The following is a 24,348-nucleotide window of genomic DNA, read 5'->3' as shown; positions in this document are numbered from 1 at the left end:
ACCTCCTTGAAGTTATTCTCTCCGAGGTGTGTCCTCCTCTCTCTAGACTCGCCCACGGTCAGCAGGTCGCATGCTCAGCTGCCGCCGCCCGAACCCGTCGCGGCGTCTCACAGGCCAAACCTGCAAAGGATTCGGGGAAAAGCATCCGACCAATCTCAGGGGCCCGAGGGACCACCGGGGAGGCGGGCAGAAAGATTTCTTCGATTGATGCAAAGCACGACCAATGAAAATAGAGAACTATGGAGGCTTCCGCCCCCAATAGGCGGAACTGTAACAGAGCTCAGCCAATCCTGTTCAGCGGTTTCTATCTCGTGGGTGGTCCTCGAGGCCGCGGAGGTGGGCCGTGGCTGTTGAACAGCTTTTGGAAGTCATACTCCCTTGAGTAGGGGGTTAAGGTCGTTCTTGAGCGGGACGTCTGTGTCCGAAGAGAAAATGAGTTTAGCTCTGAGGTCGGTAATGAGGCGGCAGTGCTCTCCCACCCCGGAGCGGGACCAGGGCGGGCGTGTGGAAGGGAGGCCGCTCGGGGCGCAGCACGGAGTGGGATGCGTTCTGGGATGAGGGAGAGGAACCTGGGCCTCCTGCCCGGCCCTGCACCCCGGGCCCGCCGTCCTGCGGGCGGGGAGGCGGCCGAGCCGGACACCGCTTTCTGCTGCAAGGCTTGGGTCGGCCGAGCAGGTGTTTCGTCAGCAGGAGCAGGAGTGAGATATCGCGAGGCTTCTACGCGGTGTTTCTGTGCAAGACGAGGCCGAGGATGGAGGCTCCATCATTGCCTTCCTCCTGCTTGGCCTGCATCCTCATCTCAGTTGCTCCGCTGTTAACTTCTCACCCATTGATTTTGGAAATGACACAAAACTCCTTGGTCTTCTCCCAGGGCCCTCTCATGGCATAACCACAGACTCATGCTATTACTTTAACTGGCAATCACTTTCCTTTCTTTAATTTACCTTTTCTTGGGTACGGCGTCTGGCCATCTGCTGTCACTTCCCGTAATCTGGACTTTGTACTTTAAAAATATCCACGTAGTAATGCCACTGTTAAAAAAAAAAAAAAAAAGGCCGTGATGTTCTTAAGGATAATTGTGGTACCCTTGGCTGTTCAGGCATGAGTGTGTTCCAGACTTGGCTCCTCCAAGTCTTCGGAAGGGAATGCCCAAATCTGTGCAAGGTCAGGTCTCTAGTGAAAAATCTTTCTCAGCTGTATCCCACTGCACCTGCTGGTCTCTTTCTGGCCATCTCCTGCATTTTGGGGGTTACCTGTAAAAATACTAAATGACTCTCCCATGTAAATGGATAACCCGTTCTAATACCGTCAACTTTTTTTTTTATAGTGCCAAAGTTTTATAAACGTCTTCCATGTTTCAAAATTTGTGATTATACACACGTTGCACCTTCTTTTAAGTGTTTGGACTACTTTAAATTGGCAGTTCTTAAGGAAGAGATCTCTGACTTTAAAGTAAATTTTGCATTTTATTTTCTTTAAGCTTCTCAAAAGTCTGTTATGAGAAGTTTAGCATATCATTTACATGTTAAGTGAAAATTACAAGCCTTTTCACATCCTGTGGACTTAAGCACAGATACTGTGTACTTTTCTTTTGGCCTCTGATATTTGTGATGTTTAGTTCCATTAAAATGTTGATTTGTTAATCTCAATGGAAGAAAGTACAAAGAAAATACCAAGTTGTTAGAAATGTATAATCTAAAAACATTTTGAATACAATGCCAAAATAATTTATAAGTTGACAAACTACATGGTTCTTTTTTAGGAGGTAATTTTGAGAACTTAATTTTTTCGATTTATCAGAATAAAGTATATACTGATATTTAATTATGAATTTTACTTTTATTTGGAAGATTTTTTATGCTCTTGTAGAATGGTGTGGATAATATGTATGGGTATTTGGAGTTTTTTGGGGGGTGTTTCTGATATAAAAGTAGCTAAAAATTTTTCCCCCACAGTTGTATTTTTTCTATAGTTATATATTAGTAGGGATACATATAAAGGTGGGAAGAAGGAAAGTTTTATCCTCATTTAAGAATAACATGTAATACTCTAGTTTGAGGAATATGCAAATATCAGTTTAGATTTTGAAATAAGTGGGGCATTGATTCATACAGGGAAAATTTCTTCATTTTCTTTAGAATAATTTTGTTTTTGAAATTTAGAAAATCATTCCTTGGCTCATTTGCATAAGAGGATTGGATTAAAATTAACTAAAGACTTTTTCTTTTTTTTTTTTTTAATAGAAGTGAGCTTGTAGTAGACAAAACAAAGAGAAAAAAAAGAAGAGAACTCTCTGAGGAACAAAAACAAGAAATCAAAGATGCTTTTGAGCTATTTGATACAGACAAAGATGAAGCAATAGATTATCATGAATTAAAGGTAATACTGTACTTTAAGATATGTATTTTTCAGCTCAGCATGGTGGCACACCCCATAATACCAGTTTTTTTGGAGGTTGAGACAGTAGGATCACAGGTTTAAGACCAGTGCATAGTAACTTAGCAAGGTTCTGTTTTAGAAATAAAAAGGTCTGGGGGTGTAGCTAGGAATATCCGGGGTTCATTCATCAGTACAAAAAAAGATAAATTTCTCTGTTAAAATACTTTGCATTTTAACAGTTGTTTCAAAATATATTTCTAAATTATTTTATCTAAACTTGTTTTGGGACTCTGAAGCCATTTTAAACATTCACAGCTTTGTGCTATAATAAAACTGAATTGAACCCCTAGCATAATTTTTATTTTATTTTATATTTTGTGGTACTTGGGATAGAACCCAAGGGTGGTCTGCAACTGAGCTAGATCCCAGTCCTTTTATTTTTTTTTTATTTTGAAATAGGGTCTCACTAAGTTGTTGAGGCTGGCCTAGAACTTGCAACCACTCCCAACCTTAATAGAGCTTTTAGCAAATCTTTTTCACTTAGTGAAATAAAGGCTATTTTTGAATGTTAAAGTTTATTCCTATGCAAGATGCTTATTTTTCATTCACAGAATTAAGGCTCATTAAATTGGAATTTCAGTTTTTATACTATATTCTTCCCACTATCCGTTTCTTTTTTGGGGGGCCAGTCACTCATACTTTTATGATACTGAGGGAATATTAACTGCTTTTTAAGCTTTTTTCAATATATTAATTTTCAATTATTAATTTTTAGTTTATTAATAGCACAACCTCAACCTACTTTATCTGGTGCAAACAATACAAATGGTATGATACTGATGTCGACACACACTAATGGGGGAAAATGTCAGCTTTGAGGCTTGGATTTATGTACAAAGATAAAAGGGGGAATTGGTGTCAAGGGTTGTATAGCTCTTACATGCATCACAGTTAGGGACTGTATACCGTGAGATATTAAGTAGCCTTAATGGATAAGTGAATACAAATGTTTATTTGGTAGTTATAAGAATTCTAGGTATAGAGCTATGCAGTGGCAAGGTAGAATTTCTCCATCTCGTTGTAGTCCTCTTTAGCTTTCCTTTCCCAGTTTTAATTTTTTTTGTATTTATATTGATCTTTTTTTTTTTAATAAAGTCTCTTCTTTATGCTATTGACTATTTTGTTATTTTGGTTTTGGATTTTACTGTATAGTTGGAGCTTCCAAATTATTTGTCCACTTTTGTTTACCTTGTTCACTACCTATATTTAGATCTTTCTTAAATCCTTTTTGAGATTGCTTATTTCTCATAAAACTTTGCTGACTCTTCATTGCATACCACATAAAGTTCAGATTCCTTTGCTCTACTTTCTGTTGAATTCTTTCTCTACTTTTACTACCATCTATTTTTCTAACTTGTTAACTGTTTTCTTCCACCTAAACTCTTTTCTATTTAGATAATGCAAATAGTTCTCTTCACTATCCTTCAACCTTTTTCTTTGTTTCAGTGTCTATTTTAAAACCAGTTATTATTTCTAAATGACTTACTGCTACTGTTCATCTCTTCATTAAGGAGCAACTGGAACTCTCCAAACAGGACTTCTTTAGCCAGTAACATGTTTTTTTTCTTCTGTAACTAGTAACAATATCTCTGTCTGTCTGTCTGTCTGTCTCTCTCTCTCCCCCTCTCCTCCTCTCTCTTCCTCTCTCTTGCTTGCTCTTGCTTTCTTTTTGCAGTACTGGGAATAGAACCCAGGGGCATTCTACCCCCGAGCTACACCCCCAGCCCAAATTTTTATTCTTTATTTTGAAACAGGGTCTCACTGAGTTGCAAAGGGACTCACTAAGTAGCTGCTCCTCCAGTCTCAGCCTCTCAAATGCTGGGATTACAAGTGTGCTCCACTACACCCGGCTCTCAAAACTCAGGGTTCTGGACTGTTTCTTGGTAATTCTTATTTTAATGCTTTTATATCTTATGCTGTAAAACATTTTAATTTCTGCTATGCCTTTCCCCCAATTTGATTTTAATCCTTGAGAACGAATACATTGTTAAAATTAGACGTGCTTTAAGTCAGTGCATTGTATAGTATACTTTATTTTTCACTTGCTAAATAGGTTGTCAAACCAAAAAAGCAAAATACAAATTAAACTGGGCGTGGTGATGCTCATTTATAATTCCAGTACATGGGAGGCTGAGACAGGAGGATTGCGGGTTTGTGACCAGACTCAGCTACTTAGTGAGGCCCTCTGCAACTTAATGAGACCCTCTTTCAAAATAAAGAGTTAAAAATAGGGCTGGAGGTGTAGCTCAGAGGTAGAATGTCCCTGGGCTTAATCCCCAGTACTGCAAAAACAAAAACAAAAACAAAAAAACAACCTAAAAAACAAAAAAAATTAAAAAATCAATTTCAGTATTGAAAAACAACTGTGCTATCCCATTGTCCTTTAAAGAGGTAAACATGCAAAAAATATATTTTATTAGTATATTGTCATCTTACAAAATGTAAAAACTTTGGAACAGAATCATTTCTTTTGTAAAGAATGCTTTATAATTTGCTTTTCCCTTTTAATCCAAAAGGTGGCAATGAGAGCCTTGGGGTTTGATGTAAAAAAAGCTGATGTATTGAAGATTCTTAAAGATTATGACAGAGAAGCCACAGGGAAAATCACCTTTGAAGATTTTAATGAAGTTGGTGTGTATTTTAATGGACTTTGTAACCAGCAGTTGTTAGAAAATTATATGGTTAATATGAGTTTTTTTTAAATATAATTCTCTGGGTTATAGAATTTTTCTTAATTGACTCAGTATTAACTCTTATTCAGGCTTTCTTGTTACTATTTTTTCCTGATTTTCCAAGAAAAATAGTATTTACAGTTTTTTGCTGTGAGATTTATAATTTTATCTTTTGTTCTGAATATTCTAATATTTGGAAAGGTGCAGCTGAGCATGGTGAAGCGTACCTGTAATCCCAGTACTTTGGAGGCCGGGACAGAAGGATTGCAGGTTCATGGACAGCCTCAGCAGTCTAGCAAGACTCTCTTTCAAAATAAAAAGGGTGGAAGTATAGCTAGGAAGTAAAACGCCCCTGGGTCAATCTCCAGTACCAAAAAAAAGAAAGAAATATAAGTAATATTTATTTATGTTATGATTATGATTATTTTTTTTCCTTAGTAATAGTTAACATCTTTGGTGTAGATGATGCACATGCCTTTAGATTGACTGAGTTTATGAGGGGCTACATACTCTAGAAACCTTAATTTCAGTGATTAAAATTATCTGTTTAGAGTTGAGCATAAGGGAGGTAGCTGGCTGGCTGGAAGCAGGAGGAAACAGTACTACCAACTGAAGATACGTGTTATGGGCTTAATATAGTTAAATTTTGTGTTGTTGATGTTAGTGAATTATTTAAAGCCTATATAGATCAGACTTTTTCAGAATAGATGATTTTGGAAGGCCAGGATTTGGCTATTATAACTTACCTATTTTGCCTAGAATGTTATACATGGAATGTATACATATTCAGGTTTATTTCAATTAAGTTATTTTTCTAAACCAGTGATAACATTCTATTTGGGTCATGGTATAAGCATATTGCATATTTTTAGATAGTTAAAAAATTTGGAAACATGCAATTATACAAACATGCACACATACCTTATTTTAAATATTCAGCAAGAAGCAATGAGGGAAACAAAGTAGATTTTTATTAGTAGTCTCGTTTTTTCCCCCAATTTGAAAGCTCAGACCAAAACAGGGGAAGCAGAAGGCAAATGCTAATCTTAGAGAAAGAAACTATACACAGAAATCCCCTATTTATAAACTAATATATAACTGTTTAGAAAGAGGCAGCTTGTCCTTTTTAGGAGCATATTCTTTTTTCCCTGTAGTTTGTAGAATTATTAATTTTAAGAGAAAGAGAGTGCCATTTTTCTTCCAAAATAGGTGCTCTCCTGAGGTTTATGATTGTAGTATTTCAAGTTTCAATGTAGATTGTTTATAGAAATAAGGTATTAGAATATATGAAAATAATAATGTTAGGAAAGAGTGATAATTTAGGTACATTTGGTACACTGTAGTGCTTTAGGATGGATTATCTTGGACTCAGATTCCCTGGGTTCAAATCTTGGTTTTGCCACTTACTAGCTATATAACTTGATTATTTTACTTCTCTGTGTCTCATTTTCCACTATAAAATGGGGATAGTTGTAATATCTTATAGGGCTCTTAGGATTAAATAAGCTAATAATGTAGAAATGTTTAGAAGAGTGACAAGCATATAGTGTTTAATGAGTATTTGTTATTACTTTAAAATAGTCTTTGTTTCAGTAGCTAAAAATGTATGCATATTACTGGACATAAATATTGTACTCTGCATATATTTTTCTCATTGTCTTTTTTCATAGATGGTGATTATTTTAAGCACTATTAGCATCATCAATAATTTTATACAATGTATTATTTCATCTTAAGTGAATACAATTTTAATTAGGAGTTGATTTTTATGAGTGATTGAGACCAGTGACCCATGCTACCTCCACTTTTTCTTCACACCCTATCTTTCCTTATATCAACAGAGCAGAAATACTAGGTTCCTTCTAAATACCTGTGACAAAACTTTAGCTCTGACATCAAAGGTCAACCTTTTGACCTGCTCAGCACATATTTTATCTGTCTTAAGGCTACTTATTAACAGTCCCAGCTATTAAATAAAACATTATTATTGTTTGGAAATCACACAGTTAACTATTACCCGCATTTGTGCATGCTTTTAACTAACAATGAGCCAAAGATTAGTATATGTTAATATATTTTTTATCTTTTGGGACAGGTGACTCAAAATTGGAACATTTTGGGTTTTCATTTTATATATCTTCTATTACTGCCCCAAAGTACTGTCCCATAGTTTTTTGTAATGAAGTCTGACACTTAATCTGCTTTTTTTCCAGTTGTAGGAAAAAAAAATACATTAAAATATATTTAATGTAAGTTTAGAGTCAATGTAGCTTGAGGTTAATGAGAAACAGGTGTTTTAGGATTTGTTAACTTTAAGACTAAGCTGGGTGTGGTGGGGTATGCCTCTAATCCCAGTAATTTGGGAGGCTGAGACAGGAGGATTACAATTCGAGTGTAATAGTGAGGAATACAGTTCAGTAGTTTGAACAAGTGTTGAGGTTCTCATCAGACCAGCTAGACCCTGTTTCAAAGTAAAAGAAATGAATAAGGGTAGGAATATAGCTTGGAGTTAGAATGCCCCTGGGTTCAGTCCCATAGTGTTTGTGTGTGTGTGTGTGTGTGTGTGTGTGTGTGTGTGTGTGTTACATATGTTTATACTTCATCCATTTTGGGGGCACATACTTATTCAGTATCCTATTTAGAATACAATATTGAATGCTGGACATGGTGGCATGCACGTGTAATCCTAGTACCAGGAAGGCTGAGACAAGAGGTTTCGAAGTTCAAGGCCATTCTGGGTAACTTAGTGAGATCATAGCTCACAAAAAATAAAGCTGGGCATGGTGGTGCATACCTGTGATGCTAATACTTAGGTGGATGAGACAGGATTCCATGTTCAAAGTCAGCCTTAGCAACTTAGTGAGACACTGTTTCAAAAAGGAGAGAGGCCTGGTAGTGTAACTGAGAAGTTGAATGCCCTTCCAGTTTCAGTCTCCAGTACTATCCTCACACTGTCAAATAAATAAAAAGTACTGGGGGGTATAGCTCAAATGTGGAGAATCCCAGAGTTGGCACTATCCAATCCTCACTAAACCCCCTCCCCTGAATAGAATAAAACACATTTTTCTTATTTAACAGAAAACTAAAATTTTTGGTATTGGGTACTGGATTGGTGTGAGAAAGGATAATTAATGAACAGTTATCTATGAAGAGATTCTTTTAAGGAGTTTACAATTTAAGTATAAGTGATACCAAGGTATGGTACTCCGTGGTAGTGTCTAGGGCAGGAGTTGGCAAACTCACCCTTGGGATGAGTTCAGCTGCACTCTTTATATAACCATACTCATTCTTTTATTCTGTGACCATGGCAGAATGGGTAGTTTAGATAGAGACCTTTATAGCACGCTCCAAAACAAAAAAATATTTACTATCAGTCCTTTTTTAGAAAAAACGTTGTCAATTCCTTGAGAGGAATTGAAGAGAAACCAAGAGGCTTTTTAATCTGGGCTTTTGGGATCTCCAAGGAAAAGTATAGAAAAGGCATTCTAGGCATAATATATAGAGTTTGGACTTAGTCAGCAGAGGATCATTAACTTTTTTGTTGTTGTTATTGGTGCTGGGAATTGAACCCAGGAGCATTGTACCTCCACAAAACACCCCCAGAACTATTTTATTTTTTATTTTAAATAGAGCCTCACTAAGTTGCTGAGGTTAGCCTTGAACCTGTGATCTTCCTATCTCAGCCTACCAAGTACTGGAATTTCAGAAGTGCTCCACTGCAGCTGGCTCATTAACATTTTAAAGGAAGGGGCTTTGACTTGTTTTAGAAATATAACTTATGAGAAGGTAGAACATGAATTAGAAAGAGAGCCTGGAGATAGAAAATCATATTTATGCTGAGGATGGTGAGCATGAGAAGAACTGGTTACCTTTAAAAGTAAGAAAAAAAAAATGTATCTTCAGAAGTGTAGTGTCTAATCACTGATGAGGTTTATGAGGTTGTATATGATTCATATTGCTCAAATAGGGGAAACTGTTAATGGTGCTGTACTCTGTTGAGTGGGATGGTCCAGGAGGCAGCAAACCTTGGCAACTGGGGAAGGAGTTTGGAGTCCAACATGCTGAGTTTAAAGTAAGAGTGGTGTGTTTGGATAGAAAGTCCCCAAGAGCAGTGAGAAAAAGAATTGGTATTTCTTGTGTTACCTTTAGTGAAGTTTTATTTATTTCTACTGTGTTGTTTTTGAATTTGCTGTGTTCTAAAGTGATTTCTTTTTCTTCTTTTTTATGGTACTAGGGATTGAACCCAGGGGCATTCTACCTATAAGCTATACCCCCAGACCATTTTTTTTTTATTGTTGTTGTTGTTAGGAAACAGGGTCTCAGTAGGTTGTTGAGAGTCTCACTAAATTGCCTAGACTGGCATCAATCCTGCTAACCTCTTTGAGCCTCCCAAGTACTGGGATTACAGGTGTGCACCACCATGCCCAGCTCCAAAGTGATTTTTGTGTAAGGTCTAATTATTTTGATGAAGTACATTTCTGATATTATAATTGAATCATTTGAAAATAGTCACATGCACAGAAATTTGATGTTTTGTGAAATATATGAAACCCACCTTAACTGCCTGTGTATGGATTGACTAATTTTCATTGAAATTTTTTTTCTTATAATTAAATCCTACTCTGTAGAACAGAAGTAGAATGTGAAGGCATAGAGGAGAGTCATCATAAAATTATATGCTGGATTATGTTTTAGCTGTCCAGAGTTATGGACATTCTAATTCCTAAGAAAAGCTACATTCTAAGAGACAGTACATAGACACATAAATCTGAAATAACTATTGAAGAACACCAGTGGGATACAAATTTATACATCTTGGAGCCCCATCTGTTCCCCAGATCACCCTGTTGCTTCTTTAAGTACATTAATACTTTCAGCAAGCTGCTTTTTTGGTTCACCTGTCATGTTAATTATTTAATTGGGGAAGAAAATTTCTTAACACTTTTTTTCCTTGTCCTGCTTTTTTTGTTGGGACTAAATTCAAAATAAGTTGAGTATGAGCCATAGAGTTAAGTGTGGTATTTTATTTTGGTGTTATGGCTGTATATATGCCAACTCTTTTTTGACTGAATATTTATGAGCTTTGATGATTTGCATACTTATAGTAATATACTTCAATTAGTTACTTGGAAGCTTGTTTAGAAAAAAATTAATGGATAAAAGTGTCGAATATATGTGTAGATCATATAATATCAGCTTGAATAGGTGCTTGTTCAACTGAATACAAATGAAATAGCAGCAAGACAACAATAACGTATTGAGGGCTTAGATGGTATTTTTTCCATTTTGGATTCATTGTTTAATTTCATTTCTTTCTATAAGCAGTTGCAATTTTCTAGTGATTTTATACACCTCAAAAGGACTAAGTTACTTTAATGATATAATGAAAATCATAAATACCTTTTTTATAGTGGTAGAATAGCATTTTTTTTTTTTTTTTGAACCAGGGATCGAACCCAGAGTGCCATGCTTGCAAAGCAGGTGCTTTGTCACTGAGCTTCATCCAAGCCTTGTAGAATAGCATTTATAATAATTTCATAGGTGTTTGCTTAGATAGTTTTAGACTTTTCTTTAGTAATTTAGAAAACAATTCAGATTTTTACTTCAGTTTTCATTATTGTGGCTCTGATAATACTGAAACTAACTTTCTGTATATTGTTACATATGATTCATTTAGTATATTAGGATATATTACTACTCAGGTCTGAAATTAAATTTATTTTTAATTATTACATTGCAGTTATTATCTTGCTGAGCAAAATGAATATAACTTTAGAGAGATCTCATATCCAGAGGTTTTTTTTTTTCAGGGAAGTTTTTTAAGTTTTTCACTTTTTGTCATACTGAGGATTGAACTTAGGCATGTTCTACTTCTGAGCTATAACCCTAAGCCCTTTTTATTTTTTATTTTGAAATAGAGTCTCACTAAGTTACCATATGCTGGTCTTAAACCTGTGATGCTCCTGTCTCAGCCTTCCAAGTATTGGGATTACATGTGTGTAACACCCTGCAGAGCTTAGTTATATATTATTTGAGGAAGAATAAATGTATTAAGTTTCACTAACAGTGTTTATCTAGTTAGCTCTAATTATTTTTTTTTGTCTCTCTGTGACTAGGTTATAAGTACCTAGACTTTATTTCTAGATTGCTTGATGTCAGTAGAAACTAATAGAATTCTTGATAATAGACCTTACACACACACACACAGACACGCACACGGTCCTGTGTGTGTGTGTGTGTGTGTGTGTGTGTGTGTGTGTGTGTGAGATAGAAATACTTTTACTTAGTTTTGAGAAATTGTTTATAATGAGAAAAGGTTAATATTTAAAATAGAGATTTGTTTTTTATAATTTCAAGGTTATCTCTTTAGATCTAATTGATTTAATTTGATATTTTATTTATAATCATATGTTAGGGTAAATGTTGACAGATTCACAGCTTTTCTTCTCATTTACTATTTTGTTGCTTTCACAAGCGAATGTCTGTGAGTTTTGTCTTTGGAGGTTTTATTTAAATTTTTTTTTTTTTTACTGTAGTGACAGACTGGATATTGGAAAGAGATCCACATGAGGAAATACTGAAAGCATTTAAACTATTTGATGATGATGATTCAGGTAAAATAAGCTTGAGGAATTTGCGCCGTGTTGCCAGAGAATTGGGTGAAAATATGAGTGATGAAGAACTTCGGGCTATGATAGAAGAATTTGATAAAGATGGTGATGGAGAAAGTAAGTTTTGCATAAAACCTATTTTCCAGTTGTCCCTGAAGTTTCTAAAATCAGTTGACTTTCAAGATCCTATGCAAACTATCATTCTTTTTATTCTTTAGTTCTTTTTAAAAAGATTTTAATGTATTTATTTATTTTTATACTTTTATTGGTTCATTATAGCCTCACATTCTAATGTAGTTTGTAAGTGATAGTGATGTGAATGCACACAGCACCTGGCCAGCTTCCCCCTTTTTCTTCCTTTTTGAGAAGGGCGGTCATTATGTTACCCAGGTTGGTCTCCAACTCACGGTTCAAGTGATCCTCCTACCTCAGCAGTACTACAGGCTCACAGCCCTGTGCTTGGCTCTCCTCTAAACTGGTACTTTTTATTTAGTGTACTGTTCATTTTCTTATGGGGCTTTGTGTTCAGATAGTTTACAAATTCAATTTAGAATAAAGCAAATCTTTAAAATCAGCTATACAGATTTAATATGAAGTACCATACTTTAAAATACTTTACTTTTTTCTGAAAGTGAAAACATCAAAATTTCAGCCACTCAATAAAATTTTAGACGTTAGTGATTATTCCCATAAACTTGTATGTGCTTCTAAAGTATTACTAAGTTATACTGATTTTACTCTTCAAATGTTTTTAATCTATCATTTCTTTAGTCGCTGCTGCTGTCCTAATCTGGCCCTGATTTCTTCCTAGTAATGTTATAAGGCCTCTTCCTTTCCTTGCCTGCCTCTTAGATGCAGTGTTGTGGGTGCTGACTGGTGCTACACAGTGAAAGAGGCAGAAGTGGTTCCTGCCCTTCATTTGCTGCCTCTCATAGCCTAACTGCCTTCTGTGCCTATCAGTCTCTGATTTCTTTCTTTTTCAGTCTATTGATAGCATTCTTTTTCTAAAGTACAAGTTCAGTGATGTCATTGCAGTGTTCAAACACTTAGACTGATTCTTCACTGCTTGCAGAAAAGTGTAAAGGCTTAAAGTTTAAAGTGTAAAGTCTCTATGATCTTTCCTACTTTAAGTAACTAATTTTATTCCTCCCTGTATTCTGCTTTTTGCCTTTAGCCCTCAGCTCTGGTATGTACACACTTTGACAGAACACTGTATCCTGAAAACACTTTTTAAGTTGTGCCTTTCATCATGTTGTTCCTTAATCTTGGCGTGCTCTAATTGCCAATTTCTGTCTGTTAAAATGTTACTCATTTTACCAGGTGCATTTCAAATGCTATCTTTTTCTCCAAAGCTTCCCCTAGTGGTGTCTATGAATGGTGAGGCCTCACCATTGAGTTCCATATGAGTCCATTGAAGACTCATAGCATTTACAGGAACAACCTGTTTTGGTACTTTCATACACTTAATATGGTCTCCTTTGGATGCAAACTCAGTTTTGTTTACAGATATAAATGCATTCTTTGAATTTTAATGGATAAAGAGTATATTTTTGCTGCTGCTTTTGTCGACTCTAGTAATTTGAATTTTTTATGCTGCTTGGTTTTCAAGAGCAACAAAATGGTGTTTTTTTTTTTTTTTTTTTTTTTTTTCTGCGGGTCTGGGGATGGAACCCAGAGGCATTTGACCTCCGAGCCACACCCCCTGCCCATTTTTTATTCTTTATTTTGAAACAGGGTCTCACTGAGTTGCAGAGGGCCGCCTCACTAAGTAGCTGAGGCTGTCCGCGAACCACGATCCTCCAGTCTCGGTTTCCCAAATGCATATAGAATAATAAACATGATAGATGTAAAGTTAGTAAATAACTACAATATAGACATAAAAATAAAACACACTTGTAATTCCACATTATTTGGGAGGCTGAGACAGGAGGATCGTGGCTCTTGGACAGCTTCAGCTACTTAGTGAGGCCCTTTGCAACTCAGTGAGACCCTTTTCAAAATAAAGAATAAAAAATTGGGCTGGGGGTGTAGCTTGGAAGTAGAATGCCCCTGGGTTCCATCCCCAGCACCACAAAAATAAATAAATAAAAGCCTATTTTTTGGAAAAATGAAAGTAGCATTTCAAAAGTCAAAATGGACCATCTTTTTATTTAAATGTTACTGTATATTAGATTTGTGCCTAGAGTATAACAATAACATAAGTACTTTTTAGATTTTTAATTATATTACTTAATTTTCATAATAGCTTTTGTAAAGTAAATCAATATGTGCCGGGCGTGGTGGCACAAATTTGTAATCCTAGTACTTGGTAGGCTGAGATAGGAGGATCATAGGTTCGTGGCCTTATGATTAGCTATTTATTGAGGCCCTCCACAACTTAGTGAGACTCTGTTTCAAAATAAAGAATAAAAACATAGGGTTGGGAGTGTAGCTCAGAGGTAGAATGCCCCTGTGTTCAATCCCCAGTACTGCCCCCCAAAAAAGGAGATACAATATTATACCTGTATATACATAAGAGAGATGTATGCATAGTAGACAAGGAAGTTAAATCTTAAGCTGCCTGAGGTTATCACAGAGTTAATACATGGCAGAACTGGGCCTCAGGCAGAGATATTCTTAATGACAGAGAGCATGCTTTTAAATGTAATACTCTATTGCCTCTTGAGCTCTAAAGTATTGACTAGGCTTCTATGTTTATGCAGTTTTTTAAAAAAATGACATGCTATTTTTTTTTTTTTTTTTTTTTTTGGCGGGTCTCAGGATGGAACCCAGAGGCATTTGACCTCCGAGCTAAACTCCCTGCCCAATTTTTTATTCTTTACTTTCAAACAGGGTCTCACTGAGTTCTGAAGGGCCTCACTAAGTAGCTGAGTGCTGTCCATGAACTGCGATCCTCCGGTCTCAGCCTCCCAAATGCTGGGATTACAAACATACGCCACCACGCCCGGCTTAAAAATGACATGCTATTATAGAAAACTATGTAACATATCCACTGACACTTCTGATGTTTAACTGTGTTTTTCCCCTTTCGAAGACAGATGGTCTATTATGTACTTATTCTACTTTATTCTGTAAAATTCATGTTAACAATTGGTAATAAGATGTACCTTATAAAATAACTGAATAATGAAAATTTTCTGAAGACAATATAGAAAAAAATTCATATTTACTTGATTCAATAAATTTTATAAAAATGCTTTTTTTTTTTTTTTCCCCCGAGTCTGGGGATGGAACCCAGGGGCATTCTACCTCTGAGCTACAACCCCTGCCCTATTTTTTCTTCTTTATTTTGAAACAGGGTCTCATTAAGTTGTGGAGGGCCTCACTAAGTAGCTGAGGCTGTCTGCGAACAGTGATCTTCTGGTCTCAGCCTGCCAAATGTTGGGATTACAAGCCCGCACCAGCATGCCCTGCTCAAATACTTATTTTAAGGTAGGCATGGTGCCATATTTATTAGCTACTGTTGATAGAGGTTATAAAATTAGGTGTACAAAAGTACATGAATTCTTTTTTTTTTTTTTTTTTTTTTTTGGTGGTACTGGGGTTCCTGGAAACCCTTCTACCTCCGGGCTACACTCCTAGACCTATTTTTATACTTTTCTATTTGGAAACAGGGTCTCTTAAGCCAGCTGAGCTTGTGCAATCCTCCTGTCTCTGCCTCCCAAATGTGAGGATTACAAGTGTGCGCCACCACTCCTGGCTGAATTCTCTTACTTTTCTGGAAGGCTTTCTGATAATAGTTTCTATCTACTTATACATTCTTCATCACTTATTTTTTTTTTTTTTTTGCTGGTCTGGGGATGGAACTCAGAGGCATTTGACCTCCTAGCTACAACCCCTGCCCATTTTTTTCTTCTTTATTTTGAAACAGGGTTTCACTGAGTTGCAAGAGGGCCTCACTAAGTAGCTGAGGCTGTCCACTGTCCACAATCCTCAGGTCTCAGCCTCCCAAATGCTGGGATTACAAGTGTGCGCCACCACACCCGGCTTCTTAATCACTTTCTGCTTTCTACTTTTTTGGATTTAAATATTAGGGTTTTAGGTCTGAAATCATAGAATAGGATAAAATGCTTTTGAAATGCTACTATTTTTTGAAGTGTTTATTTTAAAATAATATAAAACTTAAATATAGTTTTGGAGCTTCTGCATGAAGCTTAATTTGGAATTTGAGTATTGAAATTTTACTTCTTAAGTAAAAGTACAATTTTTACGTAACAACATAAGAACTTTTTAGATTTTTTTTTTTTCGGGTCTGGGGATGGAACCCAGCAGCATTTGATCACCGAGGTACATTCCCTGCCCAATTTTTTATTCTTTATTTTGAAACAGGGTCTCACTGAGTTGCGGAGGGCCTCACTAAGTGGCTGAGGCTGCCCGCGAACCGTGATCCTCTGGGTCTCGGCCTCCTGAATGCTGGGATTACAAATGTGCGCCACCATGTCCGGCTCAGATTTTGAATTTTTTAATCATGGGTATCAACACTGTTAAAATGATTTATAGTCACATAATCTAAGACTGTGTGTACTGGTTTTGTGGTACTGGGGTTCCTGGAAGCCCTTTCCTCCGGGCTATACTCCCAGACCTATTTTATTTTTGGAAACAGGGTCTCTTAAGGCAGTGCGGCTGGCTTCGAACCTGTGCGATCCTCTTGTCTCCACCTCCTAAGTGCAGGGATTACAAGTGTGCTTCACCACGCCCGGCTATATTGTTTTTTTTTTTTTTTTTTTTTTTTAAGAACATACTCTTGATTACTGTTTTAGTCTAGTTGTCTCAATCTAGATCGCCTAAAATCTAGGGTTCTTAAATGAAGCTACACACTGGTTAAACTGTTTAAAATTTTTCTATACTTGAACTTTTTACCAGAGGTACAGAAAGTTCTTTTCTTTCATAAGATATTCAGATGAACTATTTAACTCCAGAATTTAAAGCTTAGTACTCCAGTTTCTTAGATTCTTAAAGGCAATTTGAGAGCATTATAGGATGTGTGTTTTGTTCTCATCATGTCTGTCTTTGTGCCCTGTGAATGTTTAAAACTGAACACGTGGATTCCTGGCTTTCTGTCTGCTTCAGGACAGCTCATTTTCTTAGCTTAAGGCTTACTTTTGCTAGGTAAACCTTATTCTCTTTCTCTCTGCTTATGATCATAATTTTCTCATGTTCTCTTTCTACCTTCTTTCCAGATCCTGTATTTTTATTTCAAAGACACGATGTGGTTTACTTGTGCTTTGATTTTCTCATTAATCATGATTTTTCCCATGTATAGCATTTTTTTCAACACTATTTGGTCTGTATTTTAATAATTGGTCATATTTCTTGTTAAACAGCAGTATTTGTTCTCTGTTTTAGGTAATAAAACCTGAATGATATAATTACTGAAACCTTTTCTGTATATTTCTGGAATTAGTATGTTCTAATTCCTGATGTACATGATCGACTTCTATAAGATTTTTAATTGATTAATTTTTCCGACTTTTTATTATGGATATACTCAGAAAAATTGTTAGTGCATTAAAAGCCAACGTACCTTCTGCCTGGATTCAGTAATTAATATCTTACTGTATTTGCTTTATCTATGAAGTGTACATTTTTTCTGAATCATTTGAAAATAAATTTACTGATCCATAAATTAAGAACAATATTATTCCCATAATATTATGCATTTACTAAGAATAAAGGTATTATCTTTCAAAACTATACTACAGTATTATACCCAAGGAAATTAACAATACTTTTACATTTCATTTACTGTCTTCCTCACTTTGATTTAAATATATTACAGAATAGGAACCCTGGTGTGTGTTTTAATTTATTACACAACACCTAGTATGGTGTTTGCATTCACTAGGCACTTAAAAATGTTCAATTCAGAATGTTTTCATATACTACCATCTAGGATTTAGAATTAGAAACAACCTTAAACATCTCATAGTTCAGTGTTTTCAGATGAAGAAAAAATGTATAACTGTTCTGTGCAGAGATATGGCTAGAAGTCAGGTCTTATAATTCTTAGTGTAGTTTTATTTTACCATTATCAAAATTATCACTCATTATTTTTTCCTTAAGGAATGTATTAAGTCTTGGGCCTATAAACACAACTGTGTGCAGAGAAAGCATTCTATTAAATGGTGTTTGTGTGTATTGCTTGGTGTGTGTATTGCTTTTCAAAAATTATATTTAATAAGATCTGGCTTGTTTATTTCTAGGCTTATGTCTTAAACATTATGCCCTCCAAACCGAAAGTTCTTACTAGATTTTATAGTTTTAGTAAACTCACAGTCATTATCAGTGATATTTTCCTGCATTTGCAACTATATTTTATAGTTCTAGGCTGCTGTCTTAAACATTATGATTTATAAATTGGAGGTTCTTACTGAATTTTATTTATTATTTTGGTAAGCTAGCAATCATTATTAGTGGTTTTTTCCCCTGCATTTAAATCTTCATTTTATAGTGCAGTATTACAACATTGGTAATTAAGATAAAAATCGTATTTTTTTTTCTGTTGGTATTTTTGCACCATGGTGACCTGGTTTCAATGATTGTTTTTAAAATAGGTTTCAAAATATGTAACAGTTCAAAAAATAAAATTTGCCTTTTTTCCTAACTTTAATATATTTTCATTCTTTGGATTTCTACTAGTTTACATGCATGATATGTTCAGGCTTATAAAGGAATAGTTTGCTAAATGAATTAGTAAAGTAAAGATTATAAAGGGGGTTAATTGCTTATGTGAACAAATGTTGTGACTGCGATGAACTTTTTTGAGAACTCATGCCATTTTCCCAATTATTATTACAAAATGCTAATTTATAATGTTTATCACTCTTTATGTATCTTTATAATTATAAAGTTATACTTAATAAACATATTTTATTATCTCACAGAATAAAAACAAAAAAGCCATGTCTTGACTTAGGAATTTTATATTATATAAAATTTCAAAAATAGATAAAATTGTATTTGTATTTTTTGAAAAAGTAAGATGCCTGTATTTTTTACTGTTATATTTTGTTTCTTACCACAGTAAATCAAGAGGAGTTCATTGCTATTATGACTGGTGATATTTAGAGAATTACAAGGATAAATACCAAGAATTTTGCTGTTGCCATCTTATATTCTATTTTTTGTGCCTGGAGCCATTAAGAAGAAAGAAACCAACTTAGTTCTTTTTTCCAAAAGGACCAAAATTAAGCATCTTCTGTGTTTGTATTTTACTACTGTTAATTTTCTTTGTATGAATAGTATTGTTAGTATTCAAATAGTTTAGCTTTGTATTTGTAATATAGCTTTTATATAAAGTTTTAAAAAATCAAATCATGTGGTATACATTCTTTGGAGATTTTTAAATTTAACATTAGTCATCACTTTTATTTTGTTACATACATTTTTCAAACTTTCATTAATAAAATGCTTATTTTTTTAATATTTTAAAGTTTAGTAACTTTTCTATTTTACTTTGCTTTCTAATATCTGTTAATCTATTAAGTAGAATATTTCTAAAACCTTTTCTCGTTATATTTTCACTAGTTTCTGCAACAGAAATTAAAATGCAAATGGCAATAGGATGAAAAATTTTCCATTATTTAAGATTTCATCAAGTGGGTGAGGTGTGGCTTAGTGGTAGGGTGCTTGTTTAGCATACATGAGGCCCTGGGTTCAATCTCCAGCCCTGAAGAAAAAAAACCCCAAAATTAAAAGGCAATATTTCATCAAGTCTGACATTCTATATTTCAATATAAATGACTCGCTATAGGCTGAATTCCCTTTTGAAATATTAAGTCTTTCATGTTGGAGGGAATAAGTGTGTTTTGCATATATCAGTTTTCCTTGGAATATTGTGCTCTAGAAGTTTTTTGGTATTTAACATAAGTGTATAATTTAAATCTGAATATTTTCTCAGACTAACTGAATGAATATAGTTCAAGTCCTCTAACTTCATGACAAAGTAAAAAATATAAATTTTGATGTTAGACAATGGTAAAGATAGAAAATGGTAAGCCACAGAAATAATTAAAAGCTATGTTTTTATCTATATAAAGGGATATTTCATAATTTACCAGGAAATAGTAAAAAGAGACTTTCCAGTGTTAGGGGGTTCTTTTGCCTTGCAGAAGTATGTTAGGAGAAACAAATGATAATGGGAATTGGGTCCCAGAAAAATGGTACCTACTCCCGTCCTTCAGTAATCTGGTTTTTGGTGATAAAGGCTCTCCTGGGAAAGAAAGTTGAATTGTCTATTTCAGTGGGTTTTTTTCCTCTAAATTTCTTTTAAAATTTAATAGAAGTGCTTTAAATGCCATGTACCTTCTAGGCCATGACTAAGAGTTATCCACTAGAAATTTAACATAAAATCAGTAGGGAATGATAGAATATTGGTGATATTTCAAAGAATTACCAAATGTTCACCTACAGTAAAACTTAATTTTGAATTTGAAATAATGATAGCAGCAATATTTAGAACAACAAATAGACACTGAAATTTAAACTTTTTATAATACATACTAATGGGTGCCTCTGTGTTGATCATAAAGTATACTGATTTTCAGGAAAATCAAGAGTAAAACATCAAAGTAAATCTCAGTTTGCTAATCTTTTGCTACTTTATTGGAACAGTAACCCAGGCCACTTTTTGCCATTTGAGATATCTTTCTTAATATAAATAGTTTCTCCTTGGGATGCTAGTAATTGTGTTTCTTCTATTCTTATTATGGGTTAGAGGAGAGTGATCATTTTGGCTCTTTTATGTTTGTGGAAGCTTTATATTACAATAGGATATTAATAATGATCAAGTTTCTTTCAGTGTTGGTAATCAGCTGTAGTATTGAACGGCTGATAAAATTGGCTAGTTGAGGTGGTAATATGAAAAAAGGAGTGAATTTCCTTTAAAAAGGGGATGACTATTGAGTCACATTATCATCATCACAGTTATGCAGTGGTATTTTATGATGTTAGAAAAATGTATGTTTCCAGCTAAACTTCCCAAGTACATTGCTGCTCTGGTGTTCTACTGAGTTTTATTAGCATGAGATTTTGTCAACTAAGATTTTTTTCCTTCATCATTGTCATACGCCAGTAGAGCCTGCTTTCCAAAGAAGTAATGTACTTATTAGCAGCTCTTAAGGTTAATAGTTTGATGGGCAGGCTGTTGTGACAGGGAGGACAGTTTTGTTGAGCATTTACTCTGATAGTATAAGAGATAAAGAAAAAATTTCCCTACTCTCACAGTTTTTATTTCTAACATTTTCCGGTAGATACCAATTGGTAATTTGTAACTCCATTCTGACACTATCTTCAGGAGATAGTGTTTGGTCCAGTAGGTTAAATACTTAGTCCCACAAAATTGTCTCCCAGTTCAGATGCAATTCACAAGTCTTAGGTTTGACCTGTGCTTCTTACCAACCCACAACCTATAAATTGGAGGTCCCACTACATATCCTTGGGTTTGATTAATTTGGTAGGATGTTTTTCAAAACGTGAAAACACTTATATTACTGGCTTTATAAAGATATTGCAAAAAATTACAAATGACCAGCTATGTAAAGAAATAAATAGGACATGATATGGAATAAAGGCTATGGCACTTCTAGATACACTACCCTCTAGGCACATGCATGTGTTGCAATTTAGATGATCTCTGAACCCACTTTTGGGGGTTTTTAGGAAGGATTCATTAAGCAGGCATGATTGGTATCATTGGCCTTTGGTGATGTTTCGACCCTGGGGGAGGGAACCAAATTCTAGTCTTCTAATCACTTGGTTGATTCTAATATTGCTTCAGTGGGAATGAAGAGCTGTTGTCTGGGGATGCTGACAGGAACAAGTGAACAGGCAGCAGTAAGTCTGTCCCTCTCCTCCTGCCTTCCTGTCTCCATCTTCTATACCTACTGCCAGTGGAGCCTAATAAAAATTCAGATGGCATAGGAGAAATAGTTTTCACACTCCCAACTCTAGTGTTACATATTTGATTATAGAAATTTGGTACTGCTGCAAGTGGTGGGGGTGAGTAATAGCTTAATAGCCAGCACAGCTGATCATGTATTTTATCATCTGATTCAGGTTATTTTGAAAGTGAAGGGACTTGGGAAAGGGGAGGTATTTATGCTGGGATAATGTGTAAGTCAGAACTTCCCTAGGCAAACTAGGTTATAAGAGCACCTGATCTCTGGAAATAATAACTTATTTTAGAGAAGTGATATATTTTTAATCTCAAAAACCTGCAGTAGATTCTGTTGGATTGTCTATATGCAAGAAAACCAAAGTTTGGAGGGTTTAAGTAATCTGTTCAAGGTAACAGTAATTGAGTTGAGGTTTAATCCCAAGCTTTCTTATTTTAGAGTCAACTCATAAACACAAGGTGATAGAATGCCTTTTATAGACTCAAGTTTTAATGGATCAGACCTTTAAACTACAGAACATAAAGAAGAATCAGGGATGCAGAAGCCCAGCAGCAAAAACATTTGTTAAACATTTATGCTTAGTTTAGCATGACATTGTATCATGTGTTACTCTATGAGTTAGTGTTTGGTGTCAGCCCTCTTGAAAGTTTGTGTTCTTAAATACTATATTTTTACATTTATGGAGGGAACATTGAAAAAGAAGATGAGTTTATAAAAGAAATACATTAATTAAAATATAGTGTTAAGTGAATACCGAGAAAGTGTAAATTATTGATGGTAAAGACTCAGATGATTTTTACTTTGAGGGTAACATTTAGGAAGATTTTTTCCCCCAATAAATCTTTGTGGAGAAGATTTTATTTTAGGAATTGCTTGAAATGGAAGGAACCCTGAGTTTAAGAGAATGGTTAGTAAAAAGATATGTGAGAGGTTTTTAAGGCATTGAACCAGAGAGGAAGAGGAAACAGAGTTTATGGACCTGAAAATGATGGTCTAAAACAAAGCTCCTGTAGGTCTAGGTGGAGGTGCAGTGATCAGAATGGGTGAAATATGGGAGTCATCTGGATGAAATATGGGAGTCATCTGGGTGAAAGCTCAGTTGAATATTGGTGATCTTGGTTACGTAGCTTAGCTTCATGCCATCCAAGTAGAATATTCAGATGGAATAAGTAATTTGTTTACATTTTCTTTTCTGAGTTCAATACATCCTAGAGTTAAAGCATTTACTGAAAGCATCATCTCAATAATATGAAAAATTACCAAAGAGAATCTAAAATCAGTAAAACCAAGTTTCTGCTTCATCTGAGTATGTGTATGTTAAAGTTACCTTTGTGAGCTGTACTTTAAATACTAGGTGAAACTATTAGTAATTTATCTCACTGTCTTCAAAATCCAAATTATCTTTTTCATTAGAACTTTGGAAGCTATATGTTTTGTGCTGTTCTGAGACTATGTAAAATATTTTTTATTAAATGATGATTTTAGGAAGATTACTGACATTTTACAGGATCAAAAATCAGCATGGTTACCTTAATTTCATACTTAATTAAAATATTTTAAAATAGATTTTCTTTATTCCATAATAAAAGAAATCAGGGATACTTAATAGAATCCCTGGAGTCCGACATTTCTGATTTTAATATGCTAGTAACATTTGTCCAACACACCACTGTGTGCTCTGAAAAGAGCGATCATTTTCTCTGTATGGCATTACCATAGACTGCCTGTCCCCAGGGCCTTCCGAAAGGTCCATGTAAACCTGACAGCAGAGAAACATGTACTGTTGTAGAACATAAATTCTGGTGACTTATTGATGAAAGCCTTCTTCTGATGGATAGCTCTTTAGAGTAAAAAATCACTCAATATACACCAACTAAATGTTAAGTGATAAAAATATTTCCAAATCATATTTCCTACCTTTGAGAACCTCTGCAAATTTAACAGCAGGTTAAAGGTTTGGGGTTGGCGTACTGAGAAGCAATCTTTCATCATACAATAATGCATTTTGGTTGTTTTGAAAGTTCATGCATTTATAACCCTTGCCAAAAGGTACACCTAACTACACTTCAAGCAAGATCTGCGTTCCCTTTTCATTTTCTATTAAGATTAAAACTGTTCAATTAAATCTAAGTAACTGGCCAAAGCTAAATTTTCTAGGAGACTTTTTCTATACCAGTCTTCCTGGGAGATAATTGTTGCTAATCTAAGTCCTAAGGGATGGTGGGACATTTTTCAACATTGGCAATAAAAACATAGTAACTCCCTCACAGGGAGTGGGGATAAAGAAGATTTTGGATTTTAAGTTTTCTCTGAGAAAAAAAATTTCAAGTCTAATTGGTTTTACTACTGTAATAAAGATTTTAAAAAAATAACAAAACTGGGAAAGAGTTTTTAAAAGACCTAGAAAGTAAAAATCTGTTGTAACTAACTTTCTTATTTGATTTTTGGTTATCAAGGTTAAATTTTTTTTTTTTTCTGTCAAAAAGCTAATCTGGAGAATTGCAGGTTTGAAGCCAGTGTGTGGTAACTTAGACCCTGTTTCAAAATAAAAAGGACTGGGGAGTAGCTCAGAGGTAGAACACCCCTGGATTCAGTCCCCGGTACCAGACACACACACACACACACACACACACACACACACACACACACACACACCCTTTGCTTTTTTAGCGTCTGAAGGGTTAATTCATGGGGGGAAAAGTTTATATTCTATTTTATTTATAATTTGTT

At 35.0% G+C, this 24,348-nt stretch overlaps 1 protein-coding gene across 1 annotated transcript in view; it reads left to right on the top strand.

Moving 5' to 3' along the window:
- CETN3 (centrin 3) overlaps positions 1–18,790 on the top strand; it is a gene marked incomplete at both ends in the record, with an annotated part of 40,658 nt that extends 21,868 nt beyond the window's left edge. The window contains 6 exons of the mRNA XM_080707032.1: positions 47–311; positions 387–449; positions 2,244–2,379; positions 4,956–5,070; positions 11,648–11,839; positions 18,747–18,790. Of these exons, the coding sequence (XP_080563158.1) occupies positions 47–311; positions 387–449; positions 2,244–2,379; positions 4,956–5,070; positions 11,648–11,839; positions 18,747–18,790 (815 nt within the window). The remainder of the gene's footprint in view (positions 1–46; positions 312–386; positions 450–2,243; positions 2,380–4,955; positions 5,071–11,647; positions 11,840–18,746) is intronic.
- Positions 18,791–24,348: the final 5,558 nt, after the last annotated feature.

This window comes from Muscardinus avellanarius (assembly GCF_963383645.1).
Source record: "Muscardinus avellanarius genome assembly, chromosome: 1".
Classification (NCBI taxonomy): domain Eukaryota; kingdom Metazoa; phylum Chordata; class Mammalia; order Rodentia; family Gliridae; genus Muscardinus; species Muscardinus avellanarius.
This window is presented reverse-complemented; position numbering and strand designations above follow the sequence as displayed.